At 41.8% G+C, this 12,137-nt stretch overlaps 1 protein-coding gene across 2 annotated transcripts in view; it reads right to left on the bottom strand.

The window, feature by feature from the left end:
- The window catches only part of plxnb2a.1 (plexin b2a, tandem duplicate 1), a 173,995-nt gene that overhangs the window by 21,717 nt on the left and 140,141 nt on the right, over positions 1–12,137 (bottom strand). For both annotated transcript variants that reach the window (XM_056368028.1, XM_056368029.1), the window contains 6 exons: positions 8,621–8,769; positions 7,588–7,723; positions 2,967–3,103; positions 2,682–2,864; positions 1,917–2,028; positions 91–300 (listed from right to left, as the gene is read on the bottom strand). In XM_056368028.1, the coding sequence (XP_056224003.1) occupies positions 91–300; positions 1,917–2,028; positions 2,682–2,864; positions 2,967–3,103; positions 7,588–7,723; positions 8,621–8,769 (927 nt within the window). The remainder of the gene's footprint in view (positions 1–90; positions 301–1,916; positions 2,029–2,681; positions 2,865–2,966; positions 3,104–7,587; positions 7,724–8,620; positions 8,770–12,137) is intronic.

Below are 12,137 nucleotides of genomic sequence, written 5' to 3'. Positions count from 1 at the left end.
AGAGAGAGAGAGAGAGAGAGAGTGAACTCCACAGATTGAGAGACGAAGAGCGAGTGTGAAGTGTGAATTTAAAGCGCCCCCCCCCCTCACCGTCACGATGATGATGCTGGTCTCGGTGATGACGTTCTTGGCGAGCTCGTTGAAGCTGGGGTTGGGGTGGTAGTCGAAGTTCTTCAGCTCCTCCATCCCGTTGTCCAGGTAAAGGTACGTCCTGAGGGACTGGGTGTCGAGGGAGGCGTTCACCGACGGAGAGTAGAACTGCAGGACGGTGTCGTTCTTACTCAGAGTGTCCTGGACAAACTGAGAGAGACGAGAAGAAGAGTCGGTTTAACCTTCTCCGTAACGGGGTTTTACTTTACTTCACTCGGTTTTTCTTCAAATGCAAACGAAAGGAACCGTTATAGGATCGAATTGTAAGATTTTATTCTCGTAAATTTCAGATTTTCTTTCCCTCAACGTGGCCCTGATGTTCGTCCTCCAGAACCCCAGAACACTGAGTTTACTGTAGGACAAATCCTCTTAGTGGAGAAGCTGGAACCAGAAACATTTTGTGTCGGCTCATTGTTTATCAGTCGTGCTCCGGTTCACTCTCACAGCCTCGTGCAAGTTCACTACATCAACTTGAAAGGTGACGATCTTCACATCTCTCTGCTGCGCCCATGTGGCCAAATCAACAAACAAACAAACAAACAAATAAACACACCAATCACTAACTGCATGTTTGAATATAATCTTTTAGCATTTTCCTCTGATGTTTTAAAGTGTCTGGATTGGACGCCAGATTTTAAATGCAGGTGTAACTTTTACTTCAGACCCCCCCCCCCCCCGCCCCCGCTTTGGACGGCAGCGTCTGATGAAGCGACTTCCCCTCCTCTCCCCTGCAGTGAATCCTTCCTTCGAGACTCTGTCGCTCCGTCGAGTTGCGGCTGCATCCAGTCGATATTGTGCTTTTATTAAAATTTGCCTCGGTCCTGTCAGAGTGCGTCCACCTGATATTATGTGGCTTCAATTACTGTCGGCTTATTGATCTGAACAACTGATTCTGAAGAGACCAGTCGCTCGGATACAAAGATTTTTTGTCTAAAATTTAAGCAAAGCAAAAAACAAAAAAGAAGGAAAATGTTGAATACTTCACATTTTTCAAAGTTAATTGTTCATTTTATGAATTTACAACCATTCAAGTGTAAACTTTTCATGTTTTGTAGTAATTATTTTTATTTAAATTATTAATAACATGTAATAAAATGAAATAATCAGATTTTTTGAGCTCTGAGACGACGCCACAGTGAAGGTGTCAAACTATGAAACATTTTAAGAAACATTTCTGACGATACGTTTGATTTTCTTTTAAGACGATGGTTGTTTTCCTCATTTCCTCGCTACAACTTATCAATGGTTTTATTTACACATTTCTTTACAACTATCTGAGCTGCAGCCAATTAATTTGATTTGTTTTCATATGTAAAAAAACACAGTGAAACAGCATTCACCGCCTTGATGTTTTCTAACGCATTAAATGCACCAGTTTTAGTGTTAAACACAAACCAATGGTATATGAAAAATATCAGAGGACAGGACAAAGGGTGGAGAGAAAGAAAGTGGAAAGAGGAAAAACTTGAGCTGAGAAGAGAGAGAGAAAAATAGATTTGTATGAACGATAAATAAAAAGTGGAGAAAGAGGAAAAACAAACTTTGTGCAGAGAACTGAAGCTGAGAAACAGAGAGGAAATGAAGTAGCACTTTAAAATAAAGAACCAGCAAACTCCATCAATCTGCTGCCGCAGCAGCGCACACGCACACACACACACACACACACACACACACACACACACACACACACACGCACACACACACGCACACACACGCACACACACACACACACACACACACACACACACACAAACAAACACACTCACCTCTACCGGAGCAGTGGCCTGTGAGAACTCGTCAGCAGAGGGCAGGACTTTCATCGTGGCTCTCTGGATCAGGTCAAAACCATTTCCCACCACCACAATCTTTCGACCGCCGCTATACACACACACACACACACACACACACACACACACACACGGAAATGAATTTAAATACAGTACATTTATTAGGGAGATTTTACTTTTCTTCCACGTTTGTTTTTTTAAAAATGTTTTCTTCCTTCACTGAAGTTACTTGCTACTTAAAACTGATTTATATGATCATATCAATATATCTGTGATCAGCTGATAATCACTCATAATCAGTTACTGTGTTATATTTACAGGGAGCCGATGACGATGTGAACTTAAGTCTCATATGCTGAGATCAGGGTCAGTAGTAGATCAGCTGACACACACAGAAAACTTACAGATATAAGTCGAGTATTTATTATATTCCACAATAATAAATAATAAATAAATATATTGCACCTGAGAAAATAGCAGTGTGACTTGGGCAATCGACATTTATGCTTTACTGAGCATCTCCTGAGCTTTTCCCATTACGACCATCTGGGGCCGTCGTCCCCCGGCCCCGTTGTGAAAGCGAACGCCACTGTTATAAAGGTTCTCTTTCTCCTACACACCAAACATCAAATCTTTACCAGACCTACAAACACCCGAACCCGAGGACGCTGTGACGACACCACGCTACCGACGCAGACGTGGATATTTACACCAGTATCTCCACCTACTTAAAATCACACTCACCACATGAAGCTGGCTTTGGGGTAGTAGTCTGTGATCTTGGGGTTCTCAGAGTACTGGTACGCTCCCGCCACGTCTTTGGTGGTGTTTCTCCCGTATCTCACCGTCAGTGTTAACCAGTCCGAGGGCACCTTCTGCCCCCGGTACTTGCCGGTCTTACAGGTGATCTGTGACCCGAACGACAGTCTGAAGAGGAGGGAGGAAGACCGCCGACACAGACAGTTAGTGTCTCTTCAGAAGACATAAGGTGAAATGCGGTATGAGGCGCTGTGAACAGGCGTTGCTTACACTTCACAGGGGACGCCGCCCACAGTGACGGCGACGTCGTCTTTGGTCGCCGTGTCCAGGTCTTCTCCACGGATGGTGATCACGGTCCCTCCAACGGCCGGACCCCTCACCGGGTGGACGGATTGTGGTTTGGGATCCTGGAGAAGGAAACATTATAAATCAGCTGTTTGACAGAGGCCTTGTTTTCATTTCCTCTGAAGTTTAACAAGCAGTTTGTAAAAATAAAAAACACAAAGGAGGGGCAGGGGTACATTAACTTTTCACTGTACTTTCCTTCTCTGTGTTTTTCCTCATTTTCTCTCCCTTTATTATGTTTTATTTCATTCAGACCCTTTGATTCAGGTGCACAGAGACACTTTCTATGAGGGAGAGGAAACAAAAAAAACCTGCTACACAGTAAATTAGAGTCGACTCTGGAGTTTGAGCAGGACGTAAAGACAGGATGACGGTGGCCCCCGTCCAAAGTGCATGAGAGGTCTGTGAAGGTTTGATGAGTATGAAATTGATGTGAATCATTTTCAATTTTGTGCATAAAAGAGCAGAACGAGAAAAACGCAGAGAAAAATCATCACAATATCACAAACAGCTTTTTACGCCGGTCTGAGGTGGAGAGGTTTGTGTATCGATAAAAACAAGATGTGACGAAGCGCAACGGAAACAGTCGAGGAATAAATCATGTCGTACACCGAGCGTGAGACTCAAACGTCCGCTGAAGAGGCGACATCCTCAGATCTGAGTGGAGGGATGAGGAAACCTCTTCTTCTGCCAACAGCTGTTTATCTCCACAAACCAACCAACAGTACTACAAGTAAACGCACATTAATTTCACACTTTCTACTGCAGATTCGGTTGAATAGTTGGTTAAAACAGTTTTAACACCCAGGTCCATGTTGGCACCACCTTTGATAAAAGGTGTTTTACCCTGAGCTCAGAGCTTCAGGTGGCGCCTCAACATCCACTCCACTAATCTTTACTTAAAGGTCCCATACAGTCTAAAGGTCTCTGTCCATGTGTTGTTTGATTATAGATCAGGTCTAGCTTCTATATTAATACTGTGAAAGTATCAAAGCCTCAGTCCACAGAGAAATGCACACAGCCTGTATTCAGAAACTGAGCCTTAAAACCAGCCGTCAGGACTTCCTGTAACTTTGTGATGTCACATCAAAGCAGTCGCGGCTCTGAGCCACGCCCACATGGATTCGCTCCCTCCAGGCTTACAGGATCTGTGGAGTGTTTACCTGAAATCTGCTGTATTTTTATTGGATCACTCGGAAAACAATCAGCCAATCAGAGGAGAAGCTCAGAACCTCCTCCCTTCTGATTGGCTCCCTGACCTGTTGTTACCAGAGCCTGAGAGAGGAGATGGTTTTTGGTTCTTAAAACCACAAATAAATCTTTTATGGATCAACACTGAATAAAACACAGTAAATGTGCAAAACATGGACTTTTAATTACAGATTTCTAATTAGTCTCTATTTTGTCCATTACAGCCTGTGACGTTGCTCAGGAGACATTTCAAGAACAAAACAAAACAAAACAAAAAACCTGAGATCAGTCAAACCGAACGTTGGAAACAGACAAACACAAACAAAGAGAAAATTTAAATGAGAACATTAAACTTTAAGCGAGTGGAGTTCATTATATTCCAGCTGCTGTCCTGCAGGTACGAAAACGCTTTGATCACATCAAATCCAAAATATATATTTCTTTAATTTCTAAAGCTAAATAACTCTGCTCCGTGGCGCTGCAGCTCCAAAACAACACGACAGAGAAAAAGTCGGTGTCACTGTAAGAGCTTCACCGTGGGGGAGTTTTATCAACTTGTGTGTTTGAAGAATATTGATAAAGGAGACGGCAGCTGCTGAAACACACCAGCTGGTCGGTTTCCTGTTTGTACTGGTAGGTTTTGTACGGCACTGACAGCACGACAAACAAAACAAGAGGGGATATTAATTCTCGGCTACACCGGGGGATAAAGCAGCTTCGACATTTAAGAAGTCAATCTGTCTTCCGAATTAAGACACAGCAGTCGAGCACAGTTGGTGAAAGTTATTTGTGTGAGGAGAAAAAATAAATAAATAAAATAAAATAAAATAAAAAAAGGTGTAAATATGAATCCAAAGTGAAGAAGCACAACAATGTTTTCTAAATCAAGAGTAACACGAGTGTGTGTGGTGTGCAGCTGCTGAGACGTAGCGGAGCATTTGGTTTGTTGGCGTTTCAGATTTGTTCTTGCTGTTCTGGCAGAGAGAGCCACAAACACAAGAATAAATATCCCCAAAGAGAGACAAACTCATAACAACTCCGCCTGGCTGGAAGTTACACGCAAACAAAAACAGTGGCGCAGGAGGCAACACTTACTGAAATACATTTGGTCCGTGAGTCAGAGAAATAACAGACAGTTCTATATTTTTGGCTCCGGCAGAGAAACAGAAGCTCAGACCCCGAGACTCAGCAGAAGATAAACAACCGGAGGAAATTCAACCTTCATCAGCTGCACTAATCAATCGTCTAATATCAGTGTGTAAAGTGACGAGGTGTCGCTTAGCATCTTTCAGCTCATTGTTTCGGTTTCAACAGTTCATTAATGTCCGACCACCGTGAGACTAACTTTTAATACTTAGCTCGTTACGCTCGTTTGCTGCAACACTGACGTCAACATTCGGCTTTAAAGAGCCTGATAATCCTTTTGTTTTTCTTCAATCAACCTCTTATTGTGAAAAGTTTGAACATTGTTTTACATTTTTTTCACTTCCTGCTGCTTATTCAGACACACATGTTTAATGTTGTAGAGAAATACTCAGATCTGGATGGAAGGAAGGAAGGATGGAAAAATGGATGGAAGGAAGGATGGAAGGAAGGAAGGATGGAAGGAAGGATGGAAGGAAGGAAGGATGGAAGGAAGGAAGGAAGGAAGGAAAAATGGATGGAAGGATGGAAGGAAGGAAGGATAGATGGATGGAAGGAAGGAAGGAAGGATGGATGGAAGGATGAATGAAAGGATGGAAGGAAGGATGGGAAGATAAAGGATGGATGGAAGGAAGGAAGGAAGGAAGGAAGGAAGGAAAAATGGATGGAAGGATGGAAGGATGGATGGAAGGAAGGAAGGAAGGAAGGAAGGAAGGAAAGAAGAAAGGAAGGAAGGAAGGATGGATGATGGATGGATATATTATCTTTTCTCTGGGGCTGCGACATTTTCATTGTTGATTAACCTGTTTATTATTCTCCTAATTAACTGATTCATTGAGCCATAAAACATCAGAAAATAGTAAAAAATTCATTTTTATATCCATTATTTTATCTGACCAACGGTCCGAACCCCTAAATATTCCGTTTATACTCGCACACGTCACGGAGAAGCAACAAATCCTCTCGTCTGAGAGGCGGAAATCTGACGGTGAGACAAAAAAATCATCTCAAACTCAAAGTTTAATTCCCGATGTGAATGTGAGAGTTTAGACAGAGACAGAGCTGGCTGAGGTAAATTAGTCATTCTGGTCGCAGCAGTTTGCTTTAATTAGCCTTTTGTCAGCTCAATAAAAACAAAATATATGTGAAGTGAGGAACAACACTAAAACATCAGAGCCTGTTGATCATATTTGTCTCTCTGGTCGTGATACGTGGGAAGAGAAGTTCAACAGTTTCGTGCAGCGGTGAATTTGTATGCGAGGGATATTTTTACGCATTGCTGCTTCTTCAGGGAGGAAGATTCGCCGGCACTAGAGAGAGAGAGAGAGAAGAGAGAGAAGAGAGAGAAGAGAGAGAGGGCCGCGCTGCTTTCACTTTGTTATAAAAGCTTTTAATGTTCGTGGGATTTGATCTCCCGGGTTTGAAGTAGCTGTGTCACACAATGTTCTGTATTGCCACAGAACCTTTGATGCGGTGTGTATTTTTTCGCCGTCTGCAGGTTTCACAACTTTTAAAAGCTTCCTGCAGCTGAACCTGGATGTTTTAAAGAAACAAAAAAAAAGAAAATCAAGAAACAAAACCACTATTTCTGATGAAAGAGAGTCCGAGAATGTGATCAAACTAGTGTGTGAACGAGGAACCAGCACATCTGGACACATCTGTGTTTAGTAAAGCAGACAGGATGTATATTTTAATGCTAAACTTGTGTTGTACCGAAAACACTTCATGACGTCATGACGTGTGCGTAACACAAACAAAACATTGCTGCATAATGTCACCAGTGAAAAACTCTGTACTGTGCCTTTAATACAAGAGTGGACATGCATCCCTGCTGATTTTGTGATTTGCAGGCTCAACTAAGTGGAAAAATGTGAGTAAAATTAGGTTTAAATGCTTTTTAGCACGGAAATACAGTCACGAAAATGTCATTTGTGGGGACGTCCTGATCAAGTTTTCTTGCCCCGTTTCTGTTAATAATCTGCTGGGACTGAGTCTGAGCAAGAGAAAATATACAAGGCTGATCGAATATCTACCGTGAACCAAATGTCACAGGTGGTTCACAACTATTATGGTGGTGAGCTTAAATCTAAAAGGTGAGTTTCAGCGAGTTTAGCGAAGAAAAGAAAAGATTGTGACCAGCTTCATGTTATTAAAGGCCGACCCCCCAGAATCAGCAGCGTTTCCAAACGTCTGTCAAGAACTTCAAACGTACCCGGTAGGTGAAGATGACCTGCGACGTGCCGCTCCTCCCTCCCTCCACCTCTACCTGCACCGCTCCGCTGTTGGTCGGTTCAACCGGGAGGTCGAACGGAGGAACTCGCCTCGCCGGGCCGATCTCGCACACCACGCTGTGAACACACAAGGAGAGGGAGGGGCGTCAAACAACAGAGAACGACTCACTGAGGATTTTTCTCATTGATCGATTAATGTGACGATTGCTTTGTCAAATAATCGAATTTCGTCTTCAAATGTCTCGTTCTGTGCAACCAGGAGTTAAAAATACCCAGGAAACTCGTTCTTTTTATAATCAGTTAATCAACTAATGGTTGCTGCTCTACTTGCAGCAATCTTAGGGGCTATTATAAGGTCCATTGACTCGTGTTTTCTGGAGCTTTTAACCACCTGTCACAGTCTTCCTGAGCAAATTTCATCCAATGAGTCCGGCCGTAAGACACGGTTGAAAGTTCTGGAGAAAGCTAGTACCCAGATGTCCCGTTTCTAATATCAAAACCGTGTTTTTCTTCACTTCAGCTGAAACCGTCCTTGAAGGTGAGTTTCCGTCCCATAAAACACACACACAGTATCTGCCAAAACCCACCACATAAACTCACATAAAACACAGTGTAGATAAAGGAAACGGCTCCACATAAAGCCTGGAGAACGTGTACTGAGCACCGTCGTCCAGTCCTCCATAAAACCTCATCAACATCACATCCCCGTGATCATTAATCTTCTCATTTTAATATGGAAACTTGAAGGTGTTTGATGTTAAAAGGTTCGTGTACAAGAAGAGATCCCGTCTTAACACAGCGAGGCAGGTACAGTCATCTGCTCACTTTCATATGCAAATCTGAAGATTTCACTTCAGGGTTTTTGCACTTACACAGGAATATTCAGTTTCCTGCAGTAATTAATTAATGGCTGCCAGAGGTTCGTGTAAGCAACTTCACCTGCATAAGACCTTAACGTGCACGGACAGCAGCCGCGCTCCTGTCCGCATGTTAATGCAGCTGCCGGTGGGTTACCTGGTGGAGACGGAGTATCTGTCCTGCTGGTGAACGCAGTCCACTCCGGCCACCGTGATCTTCTTGATGTCTTCCTTCTTTATTCCCATGTTGGAGCCTTTGATGGTCACGGAGATCCGACCGTTCAGAGGACCGAAGCGAGGGATGATCTGCAGGCGGAGAGAGAAGACAGGAGAACGACGTTCAGCCTCATACAGAAGATTAAAGTAAAGTCTTAAGTCAGTTAGCTGCCTTCAGTTATTTTAAGTACCTGCTTGTTATATAATACGTTTTTAGTTCATAAACAGACATAAATATCCATCAGGTAATTGTTGGGGAGCTGCCTACAAGCAGATCTGTTGGTAAATATTCAGTTAATTTGCATTAATGCTGAATATCACATGTTTTCCTCTAATTTTCAGCAGCAGTTGAAAATCCTTAGTTTTGCATTTCAAACTGATGATGATCATCAAATGAAATAAACTCCAGGTTATAAAATTTCACCATCTTACAAACATATTTCTACTTACTGCCGTCAAATAAAATGACTCAGTGTGACACATTTTTCAATCTAATCAATAATTATATTTCTCTTTGTCTTTCCAGGAAACTGCTGTTTATGATTTATTTTTCACACTTATTTTTTACTTTAAAAAATTGAATATAACAAATGGCTACTTAATAACTGTAGCAGCTAATACTTGCTCCATTTCCCTTATAATTAGCATCAAATTGCGTTGGATTTTCTTTTTATTATCTGTATTTTCCAGCTAAATCTTTATGTTCTTTTTTCAAGAAATGTTTTTTATGGAATTAGCTGGAAAATACTAAACCTGTAAAATAAAGTGTTGCCAAAAACGTACATGTTCAAAATCCTTTGGAACACCCAACATGCATCAGGGCTGCATTTATTATCATGATATCAGATGTGGCTGTCTGAGTCTAAGTTTATCTAAGTTATAAGAGTACAATGTCTTCATTCTGCATCCTGTGACATCGGTGGAACAATATTCATTAAAACATCCCATGGAGACAAATGATGTTCAAGCCGTACAGTATGCACCATCCAGAAGATGGATTTTTCAGGGAGGGAGGCTGAACTTATCCGCCACAATTTAGCTTCGGTCTGATGTGGCCACATGAGGAGTGAAAGTAATTTCAGTTGTTCCATCTATTTAATGTTTCTTTTCCCCTTGTGAGTTAAAAGCCCTCCACAACAAGCTCAAATGTTGATGAGTAACAACTAACAACTCTTGACCTAATCAGCCGCTGCCCAAAGGAAATCGAGACGGGGCTTGAAACAAATGACTGATGTTCCAGAGAAAATAGGAAACATATTGAAGTCGTGCAGGCCAAAGGGGACCAACTGTGAATACAATATGAGTGATGTTAAACCGAAGAGAAGGGACAATTGACGGAGAAATTGTCTGTTTGTGAAAAGCTGTATGGATTTTGGAAAATGTAGGATTCAATCTATAGAAGACGACGATGTGTTAAAATGAATGTGGAAACTTAGAAACGACTCGATCCGCAAGAGAGAACTAACGGCGCCGATTTCACAATTATCCAAACAGATGGAGAGGTTCTATTTATCCTTTAATTATCCCCCATGTCACATAAACACGCAAAAGTCATACTTGGGGAACTGTTTCATAAAGCGGCCGAAGGTGAACAAATACAAGTAAACGTGAGCAGAACCATTTTAGAGTGAGTTCATAAGACATATTTCTCTGGCCATCCTCTTGAGAGCATGAATATCCACAGTGAATTTAATCTGATACAGGATATCAGTTAATCCCTGTCATTCAACAGAGTGTTAATTAAGGGTAAATTGTGATCTGATGGCAGAGCAAGACAAAAGCTCAGGTGCCAACAATTATTAGGATTCATCCTCTGGGGACTGAGAATATCCAGAACAAAGTTTAAGGAAATCTGACCAGTAGTATCTTATTGCAGATTAAAGTCTGGTCAAGGTCAAGAAATTTTCGCCAAACAGTGGCACTGGCACCGCAATTATCATGATTCATCCTCTGGCGACCATGAATATCGGCAACAAATTTTATTAAAATCGTACCCGTTTATCTGAGATATCTCATGGACCAAGTGCTGGTCAAAGTCAAGACATTTGTGCCTGGTAGTGGAATTTGGTCATTATAATGTATCCTCTGGGGATAATGAATATCCAATGTAAATTTTGTGTTACTGAACACAGTTAGTTGGTAGTTAATAAAGACTAAGGCATGGACCAAAAAATTGTGACCTGATGGTGATTGTGATTCATCCTGTGAGGACCACGAATGACTGATCACAATTTGTGATCAGGAAATATGATCAGTAGTTTCTGAGATAGCCCATTGTGAATTAAAGTCTGGTCAAGCTCCTAGCTAGTTGTGGCTTAGTTAGTTACTAGAGTTTAACCTCTGAAGATCATGAATATCCAAAGTGTATGTTTCATGTTGATCAATAAGACCTTTTAATCTGCCAAAATGTTAGTTAAACTAGAAATTTTGACGTGATGGTGGGTCAAGACAGTAGATCAAGAGGTCACGATATTATCAGGATTTATCGTCTGGGGACCATGAACACCTGGGACAAATTTTATGAAAATCTAACGAGTAGTTTTAGAGGTATCTCAGGGTGAACCAAAGTGTTGGTTGTAGCAGTAGATGAAAAGTCAGGGGATCACCAAAATCATTACAGTTCATCCTCTTGAGTTCATGAATATCCACAATAAGTTTCATGTCAGTCAAACTCATTAGTAGCTAATCAAGATTTTCACAGCCCTAAATGTTTGTTAATGAGGGGAAAGTCTGACCTGATGATGATGCTTAGAGGATATTAAGATTCATGAAAATGCGATCAAATAACTCTTCCAAAAAGTGGGAATTTTGGCGAGATGGGAGCACTAAAGGAAAAACATTGAGATTTATCCTCTGGGGAACATGACCATCAGTCAGCAGTTGAGAAAATATCCGACACCGGACCAAAGCGTTCTGACTCCTCGCTACTACGGAGGGCAAAACGAACCGTCTACAGTAGGTAATTGTAGTCTTTTCTGTTTCTTGTTATCTTGCACAGTCTGATCCACTCCCAGATAGATTTAAAATCATTCTCGTCCTCGGTCATCCATGTGATTGCTTCCTTGTATTATTTCCTGTGACTGCAGCACATTTCAGGAGGTGCCGTCAGCAGACTGACAGTTCCTCTTCAGTAATTCCTTTGAAACCACTAGATGAAGTTTGCCGCTTTGCTTTTTCACTACAGAAGATAAATTTCAGACGAGCCGTCGTGATTTATGTCAAAAGGTTGTCTGGTCTTATGTAACACTGAGGAGGGAAAATGCAATGCAATATCGTGGATGCATGAAAGGTGCTTTTCACAGAGCTTCCCCTCGTATCTCTCTACAACGACACAACAAGATCACAGCAGCGAGCTTCAGCGTTTAAGCTCTGTGAGGTCACTGGAGTATACGGCTATAGAGTGCAAAGGTCACACTACCAGACACATTTCACGCTGCCCATTTATAAGAGGGTGTGGC

Source organism: Seriola aureovittata, chromosome 22 (genome assembly GCF_021018895.1).
Source record: "Seriola aureovittata isolate HTS-2021-v1 ecotype China chromosome 22, ASM2101889v1, whole genome shotgun sequence".
Lineage (NCBI taxonomy): Eukaryota > Metazoa > Chordata > Actinopteri > Carangiformes > Carangidae > Seriola > Seriola aureovittata.
The sequence above is the reverse complement of the archived record's forward strand: the minus strand, read 5'-3'. Positions and strand labels throughout refer to the sequence as shown.